The 20,602-nt window shown below is 42.2% G+C and overlaps 1 protein-coding gene across 8 annotated transcripts in view; it reads left to right on the top strand.

Moving 5' to 3' along the window:
• The window catches only part of IQSEC1 (IQ motif and Sec7 domain ArfGEF 1), an 893,482-nt gene that overhangs the window by 820,702 nt on the left and 52,178 nt on the right, over positions 1-20,602 (top strand). For all 8 annotated transcript variants that reach the window (XM_073574276.1, XM_073574280.1, XM_073574277.1 and 5 more), the window contains 3 exons: positions 3,361-3,637; positions 8,362-9,614; positions 18,481-18,642. In XM_073574276.1, the coding sequence (XP_073430377.1) occupies positions 3,361-3,637; positions 8,362-9,614; positions 18,481-18,642 (1,692 nt within the window). The remainder of the gene's footprint in view (positions 1-3,360; positions 3,638-8,361; positions 9,615-18,480; positions 18,643-20,602) is intronic.

The following is a 20,602-nucleotide window of genomic DNA, read 5'->3' as shown; positions in this document are numbered from 1 at the left end:
TCCCCTAATACAGGCTGCCCCCACCTTAAACCCCTCCCCCGGCCCCCGGCCCGGCCAACCATTTCAAACTGGCACAACACTAGTTCAAACTTCCCGCCCATAGCAGTCATGGGGGGCTTCCCCTAGGCTGTGCCCTTCCCCAGCCCCCGTCTGGACTGGCCACAACCTGTCAACAAGAAGCAGGTGCAAGCCTTCCTGGGGATCGCCGGCTATTATCGCCGGTTCATACCCAATTTTGCAGCCATCGCTACCCCCCTGACTGATCTTACAAAAGGGAAAGACTCTGTCATGATTAAATGGAGTTTAGCGGCTGAAGAAGCCTTCCATAGCCTAAAACGGGCACTTTGCTCTCAGCCCGTACTGGTGACTCCGGACTTCCGCAGCGAGTTTGTGGTACAAACAGATGCCTCTGATACTGGTATCGGGGCCGTACTCTCACAAGTGAGGGACGGAGTGGAACACCCAGTCCTCTATCTCAGCAGGAAGCTGAATAAACATGAGCAAAGGTACGCAGTCGTAGAAAAAGAGTGCCTCGCCATTAAGTGGGCTCTAGAGGCCCTCAAATATTACCTGGTGGGCCGAAAGTTCAGGCTGATCACTGACCATGCCCCTCTCAAGTGGATGCACTTGAACAAGGAACGGAATAGCCGGGTGACCCGGTGGTTCCTTGCCCTGCAGGCCTACACTTTTACGGTGGAGCACCGCCCAGGGGTACAGATGGGGAATGCAGATGCCCTGTCCCGAGTGCACTGTTTGGCGGGTGTCATTGCTCGACCCGAGTGGTCTGAGCAGAGGGGGGGGATATGTGAGAATCATGTGGGAATAGTGGATGAGGGCAGGTATATCTCGCCCAGATTCCTTTCCTATGTGGCCTAGTCTGGTCAGTATCGCACCTGCTTACTAATGGATAATGGGAGGTGGATATAAAAGGATGCAAGGTGGTTGTGTGAGGGTCTCAGCCTGGGAACACAGAGAGCCTGTCTGTGTGAGAGACACACGTGAGTGGAAGCAGTGCCCACTGCAACTGTGGTTTGGCTGGACGGGAGAAGCCCGCCAGTTGGTAGTTAGGTTGTCCATTGTTTAGTTAGTGCCGGACAGGCAAGGATTTGTTTTATGTTTTATTTCCTTTTGCATTGCTTTCACCGTTAATAAACCTGACCCAGGGTCAGTTATACACGAATCCCAGCTCTGCGCCTGAGTTTCATGCTGAATGCACGTGACCTTTGACCCCAGCAAAGGCGATCCCGGAGTGTTTTATCACATTGCCCTAATGCTGAGTACTACTCTCACATATTGTGGCTATGGGTCAATATAATACTTAGGAGTATATAGTGAATATAGAATTGGGCTGACCCTCCTAAATACTAGAGGATCCTCCAGAGGGTGCAGACCCCAATGGTTGAGGAGAAGACAACCCCAAGTGGAGGTGACATTCAAGCCAATCAGATTTCCCAAGAATATCCCTCTCTTCCACTGACTAGGGATCCTGTGTAATGCCGGCCATGTGAAGGATTTAGGAAAATGCTTGGGAACTGATATTACCATGTTTTGCTAGGGGCCCCCGTATCAGAAAGTGACCACCCTATAAATGGCGCCTGGTAGCACCCTGTTACAGTTTATACTTTATAGCTCAGGAGCGTTGACGTTCCTCTTCATGTAGATACGGTTACACTTATCTTCCCTATTGAGACATGATTATTGGATCAGAAGGGTCCAAAATAAATGTTACTTTTAAACTACAGAAGAGGGAAAGCGAATCCTCATTTTTAATGGATCCTGTTATTGGGATTTCCCCCTATAATGTATTAGGACTGTTTGACTTTTACAGGTTCTGTTTTACTGTACACTCAACTGTGATGGGGTCTGTAATCATATATCAGCTGAGAGGAGCTCAGAAAAAGGAGAGAGGAAAAAGGTTACAAAGTCCCCATCAGAGTCATAGCCAAGCTGACTGACAGATTCTCAGTTAACTCATTCTGCAGCCAGCGATAGACAGTGCAACACAGAAGGCAAACCGTGCAAAATTTTGAATGGAATCCTATTGCAAATATTATTTTTTGCCCCGATTACATGCAAATAAGAAAAACAAAGCCTGTCCCTAAAAGTGAAGAGCTGCTGTTGAGGCGACGAAGACCCTCTTCCCTGCTCATACTGGTTTTTCAATCGTGCTGCTGTGGGTGTGATAGCTGAGAACTGAACAGTTGAGCGACAGACCCTCCCGTGCATAGAGCCGGTTACAATTCCGATTACATTTTAGACACTGGAGCACTTCTATCCCAACTGTACATTGATTTCTGTGGATATTTATACTGAGGGCATTATATTCACAGCTAGAAGTCACTGGGTGATAAGTGAATAGGGACTTCTATAGATGTGCACTGAATAAATGCTTTTAGACAAGTACTTTTATATTCTCTGTTAGGACGTGTGTGACTAATGGATGGGTCAGAGACACCAGACCCTCTCCTGATAAAGCCATACCTGGATCTCTATACTAAAAAGGATCCGTCACTTGTCATAAATGCATCCTTTTTTTACCTGGTGTAAATGGCGCTGTTCTCCTGAATCCAGCGTTGTTTTTCTTTTGTTTCTACCCTTCTCCATTCCTAAGATACAGCCTCTTCTTCCCTGTGTATAGATCTAGACTTTGTAGCAACTGGGCGTGGTCATTGACAGAGGCGCCCACTTGACTAACAAGGCTAGATTTACGTACCGGAAAGAAGAGGTCATATCTCAGGAACGCAGAGGCGCAGGAAGAAAAGAAAAACAGCGCCGGATTCAGTAGAACAGCGGCATATACACCAGGATGAAAAAGAACATATTTATGACAAGTGACAGGTCCTCTGTAAATAATAAATAGCAGTTACAAACTTTGCTTAACATTGGCGGTCCTTGATAAACTTCGGAACTGGACACTCTCTATAGAAGGGGGGCTGATTTGGGCTTTTAAAGGTCTTAATATTTTTTTTTTTATCATCGTAATTTCGTCTCAGAGGGGGAAAAAGGATTATATTAATGATTTTTCTCAGGGAGTCTCCTCCAGGCACAGACAGTAGGTACTTTGATCAGAGTATTGTGATCAGTCAGTACTTTGACCTCGGGGATAAGACTGACACATGTCTCCTACACGCCCAGGACATTCGGTTTCTGTGTGTGGAAGTTGTTAAGATGAAAGGAAGGTGCTGGTGAGACAGGTGAGATCCGCGATGTTATCGGCCACATCTTAGCTGCCGAGGTGTGAGTACATGTACGTGTGGATCTAAATATACAAGATTATGTAAAGGCCTTATATAATCGATGAGGACGGAGATCTCGTAACTCCCAAGACTTATGGCTCGTTATTCATTTCTTTCCTTCTAGTGTTGAAGGCGAGGTTCCTGGAAGTGAAACGGGCGCTTCTTTAGATGGCTCAGGTTACCACCAAGGGGCAATAACGCACAGCTCATCTATAAGCCCCGACCAGTACGACCACCCTGCTTACGGGATTTATTCCGTGTCCCCCGGACAGCGCTCGCGAAGGCCAAAACTACAGCATTCCACATCCATCCTGCGGAAACAGGCCGAGGAGGAGGCGATCAAGCGCTCCCGATCACTCTCCGAGAGCTATGAGCTGTCTTCAGACTTGCAGGACAAGCAGGTAACACTTCTTGCTGAATTTCTATACATATATTATAAAAAAAAAAACATTTTGTCCTCTTTTTTTCGAGTTCACATTTGCAAGATCTCTGCATGCTGTCACTGAATTAAAAAAATTTTTTTGTACAGGCTGCACCCCATACAAACCTAATACAGCTGAGAGGTGGATGCAATTGGTAAATGGTTAAAAAAAAAAGTCTTTATATTTTTATTTTTTTCCATCAATCAATAATAAGCGTGAAAATAATAAACTTTGTATTAGAAAAATCTGCTTCTTTCTCCTCCAGGTCTGATCATTCATCTTCAAAATTCTCAATTCAGGGGTAAAATCTGTCATCAGTGAACACAGATTTTCCTATTACTGAGATAGAAGATGACAGTTGGTGCTTATAATGTTCTATGGAGAATGGTGTCGTTTCAGGAGAACTTGCAGCAGAATTCCCATGTCTGCCTCTATCTCCTCCCTTCTCCATAGAACTTTAGAAGCACCAACTGCCATTTCCAGTCTCATATGTATTAGCCGATGACAGATTTTGCCCCTGAATTGAGAGTGAATGATCAGTCAAGGAGGAGAAAGTAGCAGATTTCCCTGATAAGATATATTACAGTGTTTCTTATTTTCATGTGCACTATTGATTTATGGAATACAAATTGAAACAAGGGTTACTCTTAATTTAGTGTTTAAGACCCAACATCATCTTTTTTTTTTCACATGATATCCCCAAATAATTTGACACGGCAAAATGGGACATATTTTTCAAGGTAAAAGCGCCAGAATTCCTAATACGCTCCTCAAAAAATGTCTCCATGACTTCCAGCGTAATTATCATTGTGTTTAATAGGTGTTGGCTTGCTTAAAAGGGATGTGACAGAAATGGGACATAACCTAACATGCACCCAAAAATGGGCCACAATTTTGGCGCAAGTTTCTGGCACAGACTAAGCAAAATGGCAGACAACAGAAACGTAGACTAGACCGACCGTCTTAAAAGTAGACGGATTGATCACACCGCACGAACCACTTTGATAAATCTGGAGCATTTAGGATTAGTTTGCACTAAGAATTAGGGTGGTGTTTTTTCAAACTCTCATTCACACTCTGCGTTTTTTGAGCTAGTGGTCGTTTTTTTTTTTTAACTCTGCAGCACATCAATTCTTTCAGCATTTTTGCAGTGTTTTTCAACTATTCAAATTAAAAATGCACGTAAAACCATGTAAAAAATATACATACTGTAGAGTTTTTCCTGCCAACATTGATTTTTGGCGGGGAAAAATTCGGCATAAAAACGCTGCATGTGAACATACTCTTAGACAGTTTTCATAAAAATGCCCCAAGGTCTAATTTAAGACATGGCATATTAGGGGTTAAGTATCAATAGAGTCGGTCGCGCACAGTAATTTTTACACAGCACCCCCTAGTATTTCACTAGAAGAGCTGTCTAATATAGAAAATATTAATACAATATATAATAATAGAAATTAAAGACATAGACTGTAAATAAAAAAACAGTGACAGTCACTTTACAGTGTTCCCTCGGATCCAGGATAGACCGCTCCTGATGTCTCCGCTAGCTCCAGAAGCGATGCTGCTCCATTCAGAAAATGAGAGGACCGCTGCAGACAATCACAGCACAAGTCCTTTTCTAAACTGTTGTTACAAATCAGAATAGTCCATTGAATGTACGAGGCGTCATTAGAGAGTGGACAGTATTCTGAATAAATACATTTCTAACGGATCCATTTCTGACAGTCACAAACACCGTCATCTTCATCTAGACGTGCTTTAAAGGGGGTTTCCACTTTCAAAAGAATTGGTTCCCGAACAATTGCAGAAATGTAAAACCACTAACATAGAAAGCTCACACCTTCCTCCAGTCCAGCGTTGGGTCTCCACTGCTGTTCTCGCGTCTGCAGTGCTAACAGCACATATCACCACTGCAGCCAATCACTGAGCTCAGTGGCTCTGCAGATGTTATGAGCCCCTGAGCTCAGTGATTGGCTTCGGCGGTGATGCGCGCTATAGTCGTGACATTACCGATACATCCAAAACAAAGAGACCGGAGCAGAGACGGAGAGAACTGGTGCTGGACCAGGGGAAGGTGGGTGATACGATATGTATCAGTGTTTGCTGGTTTACATGTCTGCCAGCTGAAGTCTTAAAAATAGAGGATAATGTACCTATTAATGACCGCCATATGCTAGTTTTGTATGGCACCCGCGCCATGTATTTATGCTGTCGGCTCACACTTCAGCCTGTGTCATGGGTCGTAAATAATGTATTAGTTTACAGAATGCTTATATAAATCACAAATTAACTTAAACATTTTAGTAGCAGGAATTTAGACAACTAGAAAGGATACAATGGAACTTTTGTCCTCCTCCGCTCCACCAGGCCACAGCACTTTCTCCCTAGCATATCGACTCTAATGCTGAACCTTTTGCTCCATGATTCTTCTTGGTGTGTCCCGTCACAATTAGTACAGCGTATTTCTAATGTAGAATGATCCATTTATTTAATTCCCAATATTTCTTTTCACCTTTTCTCAGTCTGTCAATCACATATTTTACTTTTATGTACGAGAAGAAGAAAAAAAAAATGTTTCTGCCACTTTTATTTGTACATTTGTATAACCAGTTGCCGATGTAATAAAATTTGATGAAGCTAAAATAAACATGTGTAATAGTAATCCCTAATGGGATTAGAACAATATATAAAAAAAAATATAAAAAAAATTGAAAAAAAAAAAGTAACAGAAAAAAAAACATTTATTGTAATGTACATTTTCTTGCACATGCCATACCAAAAAAAAAAAACTAAATTGATTAGATATCCACATGACTGTAATTACCTGAAGATTTAATGTGACACTTTAATTATAATTTGAAACGTGACTGGTTTAAAAAAAAAAATGCAGAAAATTGCTTTTTTGCTATTCACGGTAAAAATACAATTTAAATAACTTGTACGCTCAAGCTGAAAATTATTAATTTTCTCATGCCTAAAACAACTCATATAGAAACGTCAAAGAAAAATGTAAAGCGTTACGGCTACTGAAAAGTAGAGAGGAAAAACAGAAAAGATGTACCCTGATCTTTAAAGGGGGTTTCCACTCTTTATTAAAAGCTATTAATTTGAAGGAAAACTTAAAAAAAAGAATAAAAGAAGCCTCTGCTCCAGCGCTGCTGTTCTGACATTCTCCCCCAGACCGGAAGTGATGATATCATCGCCACCAGTTTTTCTGACCCTGCAGCTAATCAGTGGCTATGGCAGTCAGTTCACCGGAGGTTGTGAAGTCATCATTTCCAGTCCGGCGTAAACGGCCGTTGCAACAATGTCGGAATGGGGGGTAGTTTTCAGGGGTAAGCATGACTTCATTTATCAAAATGGCTTTCCATTAGTAATTTTTAATAAAGTGTGGAAAATCCCTTTAAGGACCAAACAGGCCTGGTCGTGAAAGAGAATCCATTAGTAGAATGAAACGTCCTAAGCCATCTATGTGGGCATGGAGGTCATAGAAACCTGAATAAAACCTTGATAACAGTGATCTGATGTCTTATTCCAGAGAAAGTCATATTTTTCTTTACATGTATAAGAGCTGGTGAGATCTATCTCCAGCCCATAGATCTTAACATCTCATTTGCATATTAAGAAAAATGTGAATTTCCCTGAAATAAGACATCATCAAAGTACAATATTATTCATCTTTCAATGACTTCCATGCCCATATAGATGACTTAGGAGGGTTAATCCTACTCATAATTCCCCTTTAAGGAGTTAACACAGAAAGTTTATTATACAATAATCAAGTCTTGTTTAGTAAAATTATTGTGAACATGGCTTACAGGTTTTTTTTCCCCATAAATAGATATTGTCAGATAGTCCTTGTAAATCAAAGCAATTTTGCAATCTACCAGTAATTAAAATTAAAAATTTTCAGCCTTTCCTTTAGATATTAACACTTTTGTTTACTGCTTGCTGTCTTGGAGACCGACCTCCACTGCTAGACAAAGATAAAGTGCAGTGCTTACAAGCTCTTTTCTTCTGAGCTTGTAAACACTGTGTGACAGTGGTGAATGTGGACCCATTTCACCAATAGCCGGGCTTTCCCTGGAGAGGCATCACTAAGTGGCTGCCTGATCTTCACTAGAGTCTCTGTTGGTGAGGATAGGCTTAGGTCATTAGGGTACCCACCAGGTGCCACTCTAGGGTAGTTTCCGGACTTGCAGCAGCTGACCATTGGGTCAAGGAAGAAATTCAAGGCATCGAGGGCGTAGGCAGAAACGTGTTCAGGAAATCCGAGGTCAAGGCAGACAGCACAGGTTCAAAATACAAAGTCGAGTTGAGGAGCGGAGAGGTCAGACAGAACGGTTTTACAAGCCGGGTCAGTAACAGGAGAATCAATACAAACATGCAAATAGACAGGATACTAGGAGAGGAACTGCACTTGGAACCTAAGTTCAGCCAGCTGACTATTATATCAAGTTAGAGAGCAGCGGTGGTCTGTCTCCTAGGCAACAATCTGAAAACAAAAGAAAAGTGTTAATATCTCAAGAACGGCAGCATATTTTAATTAGGAATAAATTGCAAAAGTGCTTGGTTTTAAAACCACTATCTGACAATATCCATAAATGAAGATGGGGATAACAATTTACTGTTTAAAAGAATCGGGACATTACTGTGTCTGATACAGAATCTTCATAAATGCTTTGTGTTTCTTTCTGAAGGTGGAAATGCTGGAGCGCAAATATGGAGGCCGTCTCATAACCAGACATGCTGCGCGCACCATCCAAACCGCCTTCCGGCAATATCAGATGAACAAGAATTTCGAGAGGCTTCGAAGTTCCATGTCGGAAAACCGCATGTCGAGACGGATCGTGTTGTCCAATATGAGAATGCAGTTCTCCTTTGAAGGACCAGAGAAAGTCCATAGTTCCTATTTTGAAGGGAAGCAGGTGTCTCTGTCGAATGATGGCACAAAACTTGGCCACCGTATGTTGCAGTCTGATTGTGGGGATCTTGGTGAGCAGACATCACTAAAATCTCCCGCTGCCTCCAGTGATTTTGCCGATGCGATCACAGAACTTGAAGATGCTTTCTCCAGACAAGTTAAGTCCCTCGCAGAATCCATCGATGACGCTTTAAATTGCCGTAGTTTACACGCAGATGACGTCCAGGCATCTGAACAGGTTAGAAGTCGGGAATTGGAAAGAAGTAGTCAGATGAAGCCAGCACATAATCTTGATCACCGGAAACTTGATGAAATGACGGCATCTTATAGTGATGTTACCCTGTATATTGATGAAGAAGAGCTCTCCCCTCCTCTTCCTCTTTCTCAGTCTGTGGACAGGCCGTCCAGCACAGAATCTGACTTGAGACTCAGATCAATGAACTCTTCACAAGAGTACTGGTCCATGACTCATAAGGACGATAAGTTGGATACAGATACCAGTTGTCGGAGCACCCCATCACTGGAGTGCCAGGACCATCGGTCAAGAATAGACCATCTCCCTCTGCTCACCATTGAGCCACCCAGTGACAGTTCAGTAGACCTTAGTGATCGCTCGGAAAGAGGGTCTATAAAGAGGCAGAACGTGTATGAAAGAGGGATTCACAGTCAGCAAGGAAGCCCCAAACATATCCCCCATATTCCAACCAAAATAATCTCTAGGGAAGACGAGCAAAGCCGCCACCGTCCAAGGCCTATTGATGCACAGTTGATAATCAACGGCACTGTGAACCGACAGAGTAAATCTGAATCTGATTATTCAGATGGCGATAATGACAGCATAAATAGCACTTCTAATTCCAATGATACCATAAACTGCAGCTCGGAGTCTTCACGAGACAGTATCCGGGAGCAGACCCTGAGCAAACAGACGTACCACAAAGAGACACGGAACAGCTGGGATTCACCGGCATTCAGCAATGATGTCATCAGGAAAAGACATTACAGGATCGGACTGAACCTTTTCAATAAGTAAGTAACACCTGAACGCTTAAAGAATCACCATGAGCAGCTCAAAAATGGTTTAAAGGATTGTTCTGACTAAGGGTTTCAAAGAAAAAATGAAAGAGGGTCGAGTCCAGGGTCACACAACGTTCCCGCAAGTCCTGAATCAGACCAGCGTTGTCACATAAACATGTATGATCAATGAGTTCTATCTATTGAGTGGCCCACTGATCCCAAGGATTGTGGGCCGAAGTCCCCTAGGTGAATGAAAACATGAGAGAATGAATAATGTAATGAGCATGTGCGACCACCACTCCATTAAGTGGTGGTCGCACATGCTCAGTAAGACTCACACAAGGAACTTGACCTGCTCTTGTGATCAGTGGGGTTACCAGCTGTCGGACACCAGTAATCATACACTTATCATCTATCTTGTGGATAGGTAAAAAAAAAAAACAGTTGTGCACCTCTAGGGAAATATTTTTTGGTTTTTACTTAAATGCCAGGTTGGGGCTAAAAATCATGACAAATTTTGCACTATTTAGTTTTTACAGTCTCTTTGTTTCCCTGCATATTCAATTTTGATGTGGTCGGTGAGGAGCTCAGAAAGCGACAGACAAAAGAGTTAGAAATTCCCTTTCAGACTGTCATAGCGGCTGACTGATGGATTCTCAGTTAACTCATTCTGCAGCCAGCAATGGATAGCCTAAGACCAGGGTCACACTTGCAAGAAACTCGCACAAGTCTCGCATCTCAATACCCGGCACTCGGGACCGGAGCGCTCAGCTGCATAGAAATACATGCCACACACTCCGGTCCTGAGTGCCGGCGGCAGTGCCGGGTATTGAGATGCGAGACTCGTGCGAGTTTCTCGCAAGTCTGACCCTGGCCTAACATAAAGGCTATAGAAGGCAAATGGTGCAACATTTTGAATGAAACCCAATTGCAAAAACGATTGTTAGCCCAAATTATATGCATATAATGAAGAAAATAAAAATTGTACCCAAAGGTGAACAATATACTGAATTGAGAGAAAGAAATGACCCCGCGTACATTATCTGATTTTTTTTTTATTATTTCATTGGGCAACAAAAATTGTCAACTTTCTACTAGATACAAGTTATAGAACAGTGGACAATGGAGAACTCTCATCACATCACATATCTGCTGCTTTCCTTGTGTGCTCATATTTGAGAGCCATAGTAACTCAGTGTTTGTATGAACATTCGTAGGAAAGGCTTTGTGAACAATCCCGTGCGCTGAGCATCCATTGTAGACGCTGCGGGTGCTTTTGTGAAGGGACTTCTTCATATTTGGAGCATACAACACGTTTCGCCACCTTGGATACAAGGAAGCATAGTGGACATGGAACCGTAGAAAGTATCAGAATGAGAGAGAATACCATCAAGTAAAATTATAGTATAGGATATATTCCGACCCAATGCGAAAGTTTTTTAGCCTCCGATGGACAAAATAATGGCCCCAATAAGGGGTTAATCCTATGTTGTCCTTTCATGGCCATGATAGGAATCACTGCTTCTAGGTCCTGGCTATGATGACCAAGCTATGCTGTTTTCGCACCTCCTATAGAAACGTATGGGAGTTACAAAAACAGTGTAAGAAAGCGACCTACGCCATTTGACATGCCTCCCGACTCGTAGAAAATGTGTAGTTTGTTGTTCTCTGTCGTCCCCATAACTCCCATTCATTTCTTCCTGAGTTTCGCTAACAGCATGGCGCAGCTGCATGCAGGTGTTTCGCCAGAAACAATGCTTCTTCTCCGGCTTTGAAATTTACTACCTAACGAAAATGTATGTATTGCTTCATGACATATATTTTCATCTTGATGATCTTGCAGGGGCTGTCAGGCAACTTATTTCAGCAGTAAGGACCACTTTTATGTAGGTAGTCACCCTACTGGCCTCCGGTAGCTCAGTTGTCGGGGTTAATGGTTTGACATGGTAGCCAGGAGCCTAATAGAGGTTACCCAGGTCTGCCATCTTAATACACCTATCAGACCCTGGCTGAGGCGTAATACACTGCAATACAGTAGTGGTGCAAGGTATTATATGAGTGATCAAGCTTATAAAAGGTAATAGAGGAATGAGCAATAAAGGAAGAAATGAAAAAGAACACAGAATACATGTTCTGCCCACTTAAAAATAGTTTATTATGTAAAAAAATAAAAATAGGTATACATAATTGGTATGGTTGTGTCGGTAATGGATGTTAATGATGAATTAGCATGTTGTTTAATTACACGATGAATGCCATAAAACACAGTAAAAAAAATGTCAGAACTTCTATTTTCGCCCTCATATAGCCAGATCCAAAAAGCTTTGACTCTTGAAATGGATAAAAAAAATTGCCAAGTCCTTAAAAGTTAAAGGGAATTTTTCAGCAGGTATTTGCTATATAATCTGAGTGCAGGATAATTTAGGGGCTGACACCCTGATTCCAGTGATGTATCACTTACTTAGCTGCTTGGTGTAGTTTTGATAGAATCTCTGTTTTGTCTGATATAGATGTAGCAGAGTTAAGACTTCTGGGCTGTGTAGAACCCCGCCTACACGCCAGATTGACAGCTTCCTGTGAACACTGTGCATTTTCAGCCAGCTTCCAATCAGTGGTGGGGGCGGGGTTACACAAATTAGCCTGACTGCTGTGCATGTGAGTCCTAGTCCAGCAGTGATAATGTCCTGTTGATAAAACATTAATTGTATTGAAACTACAACACACAGCCTAATAAGTGACACAACCCTGGAATCAGGCTCTCGTGCCCTGCATAATGCTGCTGTCATGTTAAATTGCAAAAATTTGCTGCTGATGGATTCGCTTTATGGACAGCTTCAGGGTTTTTTCTTTTTACCTAAATGCATGTATTTTTAACTAACAACCATTTTGTCAATTGGGTTTAAATAAAAAATTTGCACTGATTGCCTTCTGTAGCTTCATTATTAGGCCTGGGTCCGACTTGCAAGAAACTCACGAGTCTTGCACCTCAATATCCGGCACTGCCGCCGCCTCTCGGGACCAAAGTGTGTGGCTCCATGTATTTCTGTGCAGCTAAATGCTTCGGCCCCGAGTGCCGGGTATTGAGGTGCAAGACTCGTGTTTCTCGCAAGTCTGACCCCAGCCTAATGCACAATTCCACCTGCTTTGGATGTGAAAACGTCTGCCCCTTACCTCTTGGGCCCCTGTACAACTGCACAGGTTCTATCAATGATATGTTCGCTCTTGTGTGGTCTATAACCAGCTGAGAGAAGCTCAGAAAAAGACTGATGCAAGAGCTACAAACTCTCCTGTCAAAAGGAACTCACTGATGGATCCTCAGTTAACTCATTCGACAGGCAGCAACATGCAAGTAAGTAAAGAATCTGCAAAATCCAAATGGTGCAAAATGGTTAACAAAACCCAATAGCAAAAAGGATTTGATCCCAAAATACATACTTTTACGTAAAAATAAAAATGTCTACCAAAGGTCCACATTGTTTTAAAAACACAATTAGGTGGGTTGTTAAAGGGTTAGGAGACCCCATGTATTTTGTCCCATTTTGATAACGCACATTTTTACGTCAAATTTTTTCCCAATGATTATATAGATTGTTGGGTAATACAATTGGGGATTATGTCCGGTACTTCGTGGCACGGCAAATGCCAGGATCTTCAAGAAAGTGATAGACGTAAGATTCAAGTATGGCTCTGCGCACACGTTGAGTAAATGGATGCAAAAGTGTCTGCTCCAATTCTGCAGCTCTTGGCAGGAAAAGCGCTTTTTTTGGGTTTTTTTGCCACATTACAGTGCATTTTTGCCGCATTTATGGTGCATTTTTGCCGCATTTATGGTGCGTTTTTGCACTTTATGGTGTGTTTTTGCCACATTACAGTGCACTTTTGCACATTATGGTGTGTTTTTGCCGCATTTATGATGCACTTTTGCACATTATGGTGTGTTTTTGCCACATTCATGGTGCATTTTTGCACATTATGATGTGTTTTTGCCGCATTCATGGTGCATTTTTGCACATTATGGTGTGTTTTTGCCACATTACAGTGCACTTTTGCACATTATGATGTGTTTTTGCCGCATTTATGGTGCATTTTTGCACATTATGGTGTTTTTGCCGCATTTATGGTGCCTTTTTGCACATTATGGTGTGTTTTTGCCACATTACAGTGCACTTTTGCACATTATGGTGTGTTTTTGCCGCATTTATGGTGCCTTTTTGCACATTATGGTGTGTTTTTGCCACATTACAGTGCACTTTTGCACATTATGGTGTGTTTTTGCCGCATTTGTGGTGCATTTTTGCACATTATGGTGTGTTTTTGCCGCATTCATGGTGCATTTTTGCACATTATGGTGTGTTTTTGCCACATTACAGTGCACTTTTGCACATTATGGTGTGTTTTTGCCACATTACAGTGCACTTTTGCACATTATGGTGTGTTTTGCCGCATTCATGGTGCATTTTTGCACATTATGGTGTGTTTTTGCCACATTACAGTGCACTTTTGCACATTATGGTGTGTTTTTGCCGCATTTGTGGTGCATTTTTGCACATTATGATGTGTTTTTGCCGCATTTATGGTGCCTTTTTGCACATTATGGTGTGTTTTTGCCGCATTTATGGTGCATTTTTGAACTTTATGGTGCGTTTTTGCCGCATTTATGGTTCCTTTTTGCTGCATTCATGGTGCATTTTTGCACATTATGGTGTGTTTTTGCCAGATTACAGTGCACTTTTGCACATTATGATGTGTTTTTGCCGCATTTATGGTGCATTTTTGCACTTTATGGTGTGTTTTTGCCGCATTTATGGTGCCTTTTTGCACATTATGGTGTGTTTTTGCCACATTACAGTGCACTTTTGCACATTATGGTGTGTTTTTGCCGCATTTGTGGTGCATTTTTGCACATTATGGTGTGTTTTTGCCGCATTCATGGTGCATTTTTGCACATTATGGTGTGTTTTTGCCACATTACAGTGCACTTTTGCACATTATGGTGTGTTTTGCCTCATTCATGGTGCATTTTTGCACATTATGGTGTGTTTTTGCCACATTACAGTGTACTTTTGCACATTATGATGTGTTTTTGCCGCATTTATGGTGCATTTTTGCACTTTATGGTGTGTTTTTGCCGCATTTATGGTGCCTTTTTGCACTTTATGGTGTGTATTTGCCGCATTTATGGTGCCTTTTTGCCACATTTATGGTGCGCTTTTTCAGACTATGGTGTGTTTTTGCTGCATTTACGGTACATTAGGGTGCGTTTTTGCTACATTTATGGTGTGCTTTTCACATTATGGTGTGTTTTTTCTGCATTTACGGTACGTTTTTGAACATTATGGTGCGCTTTTGCTGCATTTATGGTGCGCTTTTCACATTATGGTGTCTTTTTGCACATCTATGGTGCACATTATGGTGCGTTTTACCCTGCTTTTTTGACTGATTTGAGTGAAGTTAATGGTAAAAAACGCACAGAGAATTGACATGCAGCACCAATTCTGCAAGTCACAGATAAGGTAACATGTGCATGACACGTCAGGTTTCTCAATCACTTTGCTGGCATCATGATTGCTTCAGATTTTGCTAGCAAATCTGCTTTGCAAAAACGCACCAAATCTGCAGCGTGTGCACAAGCCCATAAACTGATACAAGTTGTCGCTGTGCACATATGCGGCTGTTTCACGACTCTCCTAAGCTGAAGCTGCCTTACCTGAAGATGACAACATCAATTAGGCCTCAGCACGGCAGGCGGCTTACAGAGGATCTTCACCATCTGCTCCTGTCACATTCTCCCGCAGCTACTTTCGCGGTCACTTCAGGCTCCCATCGACCCATCCTCTCTCTCAGAACATATCATTTTCATGCACATTTCGCGCTGTCACTTAGGAGCTTCTCTCGCCACAGAAAAGTCTTTGTGATGAGTCAAAAACAGCAAATTAGCAAAATTGAAGAAATGTCTACTCCACCCTGTCATATGCCAAGACGGCCCATCTTATAAAGACTTATTGAGTTTGTTTTTCAGAGCAGTGAGATATAGTATTAGATAGAATGTTGTTTTGGCAGAAGTGAGCCGTGTACGAGAGGTCAGACTAGTCCCAGGAACGAAAGGGTATGTGCACGCGATGTCTTTTTCAGGTGTGTTCCTCTCGGAATCCACCTGAAGAAGCGCCGCAGAACCATCTCATAAAATGCACATAGTGCACAGCAATGTAAAAATGACTGTCACTCCGCTAGTAAAGCCTCCGATGAAGCCACCGAAGTGGAAAAACTCGGCGGCTGCGTCGGCCTTAATATGACTCCGCGCGCACACAACCTTTAATTAACTACAGTTTTTTACACCGCATCAAAAAATGCCCCAGAAATATTACTAAGCGATTTTTTTTTTTTTTTGTATCATTTGCAGAAATGCAATTTATTGCGCTAAAAAATTTTTAATCTCTATTGTATATGAACGTAACTTCATTTAACAGCGCACCATGTGGTAAAGCATGGAATTGCATGTACTTTTTTTTTTTTTTATGGAAAATGTCTTGGGGTACATTTGCTCCAAATTTTGTGATTTTTAAACAATTGATGAATTAGCCAAAGACGTATGGAAAATAAAAAACACTCTCACAGACTAGTGAATATACTGTATAAAATAGGCTTTAAAACGTGGTGCAAATTGAAGGAAGAATAAGACGTCAATGGAAGAACAAGAGACTAGACAGAAAAAAAGGTGCAACTGCAATGAATAGGGCCCTAAAATGTCAGTACTGGTTATTCTACAGTATTTTTGTCATTGAATGAAAGGCATCACATCCTCCTATAGAACAGATTTCTCCATATTTCCTGTGCTTCGCAGAAGCCTTTTGGGCTTGAAGCCTTCTTATCTGAAAACAAAAGCCTTTAATCTCCAGTTAGTCATCCTCACTGGTAAAATTGTTTTCAGCGTTGGTGCGTGGATGTTTGTAGGTCACCTTGTCTTGGAAATCAATTGTTTTAGCATCTGGAGATGCAATTTTACTTATGTTGCTTGGTTGAAAGAAACAATCCAGAAAATGTCAGTAATTAGAGGGACTGTAAAGAGTAAAGTGAGAATGTGCAGTGTTAGTGTGCACTAATCTGTCATCAGTACATCCAGACTTTAACTTTGTAAAGAATGGAAAAGCCTTTTCTGAGTTCCTAAAATGTCAATCAAAAGAGCCGCCAACAGGGCCCAAACACACTGGAGAAAGGTTGAACCTGCTTATTTTGATTAGAATGGCTGTAATGTGTATCAGGGTGTCATGACTCCTCCCTTATGACAGAGAAAAGGAGGATCATAGAATGGTAGATTTGGAAGGGACCTCCAGGGTCATTATGTCCAATCCCCTGCTCAATATTGGAGTCACTAAACCATCTCAGACAGATGTCTGTCCAGCCTCTATTTGAAGACTTCCATCGAAGGAGAACTCGCCACCTCTCGTGGCAGCCTGTTCCACTCATTAATTACCCTCAAAAAAAGTTTTTTCAGTTGTGATGATTTACGGCTTGTCCGACCATTTGTTTTGGCGGACGATACAACACCAACAGAGGTGTCTGGCAGCAGGAAAATTCCCTCGAAGTGTATGTGCACTGGAGTCCACCTGTTTAAGAGTCGGAAAAAAAAGAGCATCGTGCACAGCAATGTCCGAAACACATTGCTGTGCACATGATCAGTCATTTATTGATTCTTTTAACCGTGAAAAGGTTAAAAGAAGTAACGTGTTCAAGGCACTTCGTTTGGTCGTTGCCTGCTCTAATTACTGGAAAGTGCAGAGCAAAGACGCTACCTAAAATGGGGTTTGATTGGGACATAAGTGCACAATAGGGCAATACCATGAGAGTAATGGTGGTGCTCACCTTGGGTGGTAGTGTTGGGACACAACACCTACAAGAGGCTTGGAATCCACAGCTGTCGCCCCATGACTGGAGAAAAAGTTCTTCCAGATAGCAATTCACTTTAGCGGAGAGATCTTGGTACAGAAATGACGAACCTTCCATGATATAAAATGAAGGTTTTTATTACACCAACGCGTTTCAGCTCCAGACTAGTGCCCTTTTCAAAGTAAGAAAACAAGCAAACAAATGTCTAAAATGAGATTTGACAAAGCACAAACTAACTCCCTCTTTATCATTAATTGGAGTCTGTGAAGTAAAGGATGGCTGTTCAAACCAAGCACAGGTGCACCCTTGGTGTGGCCAAACATTTCAGTGCATCTTTCCACCTACTTATTTTCCCTCTCTTTTCACCCCATCTCTCTCCTCCAACCCTATTTTCACCCCTCTCCATTTCTCCTCCCCTATTATTACCTCTCCCTTTCTCCTCCCCTATTTTCACTCCTCTCCCTTTCTCCTCCCCTATTTTCACTCCTCTCCCTTTCTCCTCCCCTATTTTCACTCCTTTCCCTTTCTCCTCCCCTATTTTCACCCCTTTCCCTTCCTCCTCCCCTATATTCACCCTTTTCCCTTCCTCCTCGACTATTTTGATTGACATATCTGGCTTTATAGAGCCAGAGAAGGGCGGAAATAGATGGAAAACAAGTAGGTGAGAAGGTGCAATGAACTATTTGGCTATGCCAAGGGTACATCGAAAACCCCAACTTGGTTTCAACAGTCATTCTGTGCCGACAAACTGACTTTACAGTCAATGGCCCTGGTAGTTGCGCCTGAATCTTTTTGTTCAGAGCTTCAGATGGAAGTCCTGACGGAACCACTGTTGCATTTCAACAATGCAGTATGAACATACTGTAGTAAATCTACAGGTTGTACAATTTTATTTACAGGTTACGAAGAAAATTGATCTACCATGTAGTCCTGATTCTGTTAGTCCAGTTTCAATGTATCTCTGTTGATTTTATGACTTTTTCTGTTTCTGTAGGAAACCTGAAAAGGGGATCCAGTATCTCATTGAGCGGGGCTTTGTACCTGACACCCCAGTTGGAGTGGCTCATTTTCTCTTACAGAGAAAGGGACTCAGCCGCCAAATGATTGGAGAGTTTCTGGGCAACAGACAGAAACAGTTCAACAGAGACGTCCTCGAGTGAGTAGAACTTAAGTTTTTCTTTTTTCATTTTTGTAAATATTAAGTTGAATAATAATTGCTTTCTGCCTTTTTATGTGGGATCCGAGGTGGTCGGTGACATCTGTAAAGTTGTTGCCAAAACTGTCCTAGGGTAAAACTGTCTTTCATTCTAAAAGAGCGGTTTACGAAATGTAAGCTCCGCTGTGATTGATTTGTTTGTAGACAATTTTAGTAAAATTGCCCATTTTGTGCTTTTGTGGATGAGATTGCTCTCACTTTGGTGATTTCGAGGAGAGAAGAAAAAATGCTCCAAAGTTCATTTCCATCAGTGCCTTCTCTGAACTTGGCCATCTGTGCCCACATTGGCTATGTCATCAATGTGAGTAGTGTTCCTCCCTGACACACGTCGTGTGTATGTTGGACGGTTGGTACAACCTATGGTATGATCAGGGAGCGGTGAACTGGAGGTCAGCACTGTTTATAAGGAAACTAGAGGCCATTCAGTAGCAGTTACCATATCTCATTATTGATTGAAATATTTGCCGGCTTACACTAATTCATAGCACCACAAAGATATATGACTTGCATGGTTATCGTGCTTTATAGATTTAGAGTGTTATATAGAGCTGTATTGTGGAGCCAAAGTGCAGACACTCTCCGATCCTCCGGTTGTCTGTTGCAGCCGGTCTTCACTAGGATCTTCTAGTGCTTACTAGGCCATGCGATACTATGGCATTGCACGGCTTAGTAAGTTCCAGTGGTGCCCAGAATGTTGTCAGCAATAGGAGTGAAGACCGGCTGCTACAGAGGACCAGACTGGATGCTGGACCAGTGCTCACTGGATCACTGCAGCTTCCTGAAAAAGATGACTGTCCAGGGGACTGAGAGTCAAGCCCCACCATACAAAATAGATTAATTTTGGCCAAAGTGACTGATATAGATGGGTTTTGCCAACAGTCTAATGTGTATGGGGTCCCCAGACAGATGATTGTCGGGAGTTTAGGATACAGCATGTCTGATCTTGGTCTGGCAATCCTTTTGTTCTCCCTGAAAAAGCGAAAGGTGACGTAGACAGAACGAGTGCCCTTGTGTATGGGAGAGATGGCCCAGGTATCTCACGGACTAACAGATGTTTCTGCAGACAGCCGTCTGAGGTGTATGCTGGGCTTAAGATTCACCAATCTAGTATTGATGGCCTAAACCTAAGGGCGCAGTCAGAGACCCATATAAATCGAACCGAGATTGGACTACTATGCTTGGACTGGCTGGCGGCGTGATATCTTCATATATTTCTATGCAGCTGTTGCGTTTGGGTCGGGAGAGCCGCCGGCCAGTCCGAGCATTGTGGTCCAATCTCGGTATGATATATACGGCGCCCTAAGTCCAGATAATCCTTTCAAGTATAAGACACATTGTGACGTCTGATCCCAAACTGGTTTCTAAAGTATTGCCCCACTCTGTGTGTACTGTCAGTCAATGGTATAGTTCATTTATTCATAAGTTCAGGACTATATTAACGATTCTCTCTGTTAAAGCATTGAGTAAATGGCTCTTGTCCGCACCATGGCACACATACTTTTAACTCACTACCCCATTTCTTGCTTGTTTTGGGGGTGCAGTCTAATTCCATGCATTTTATGGGAGATTTACGGCTACTTATACCTGATTTGATATGTAAATGGCCGCTAGTGCAGACTTGACTCTAGGGTCTTGTGATGCCCTCTAAGCCTTCATGGATTGAATTGATGCAGCTGAATAAAAGTACCAACTAACCTCTTTATTGAGTTCATCAACATGAAAGCCATCAGACGGATGTTCTCCATGTCACTTCTCAGAGTCTTTGGATTCCATCCAGGAACATTGTCTCCATGTTATTTGTCACTGCAATCTCTAACCAGGGTACAGGAGGGCATATTGTATTTAACAGAGGGAACAAAACTATTTAATCTAGAAGTAATGTTCCATACATTAAAACTTG

The sequence above is a fragment of the Dendrobates tinctorius genome, unplaced genomic scaffold, assembly GCF_039654945.1.
Source record: "Dendrobates tinctorius isolate UK_male_01 unplaced genomic scaffold, ASM3965494v1 ptg000038l, whole genome shotgun sequence".
NCBI classification, from domain to species: Eukaryota; Metazoa; Chordata; class Amphibia; order Anura; family Dendrobatidae; genus Dendrobates; species Dendrobates tinctorius.
This window is presented reverse-complemented; position numbering and strand designations above follow the sequence as displayed.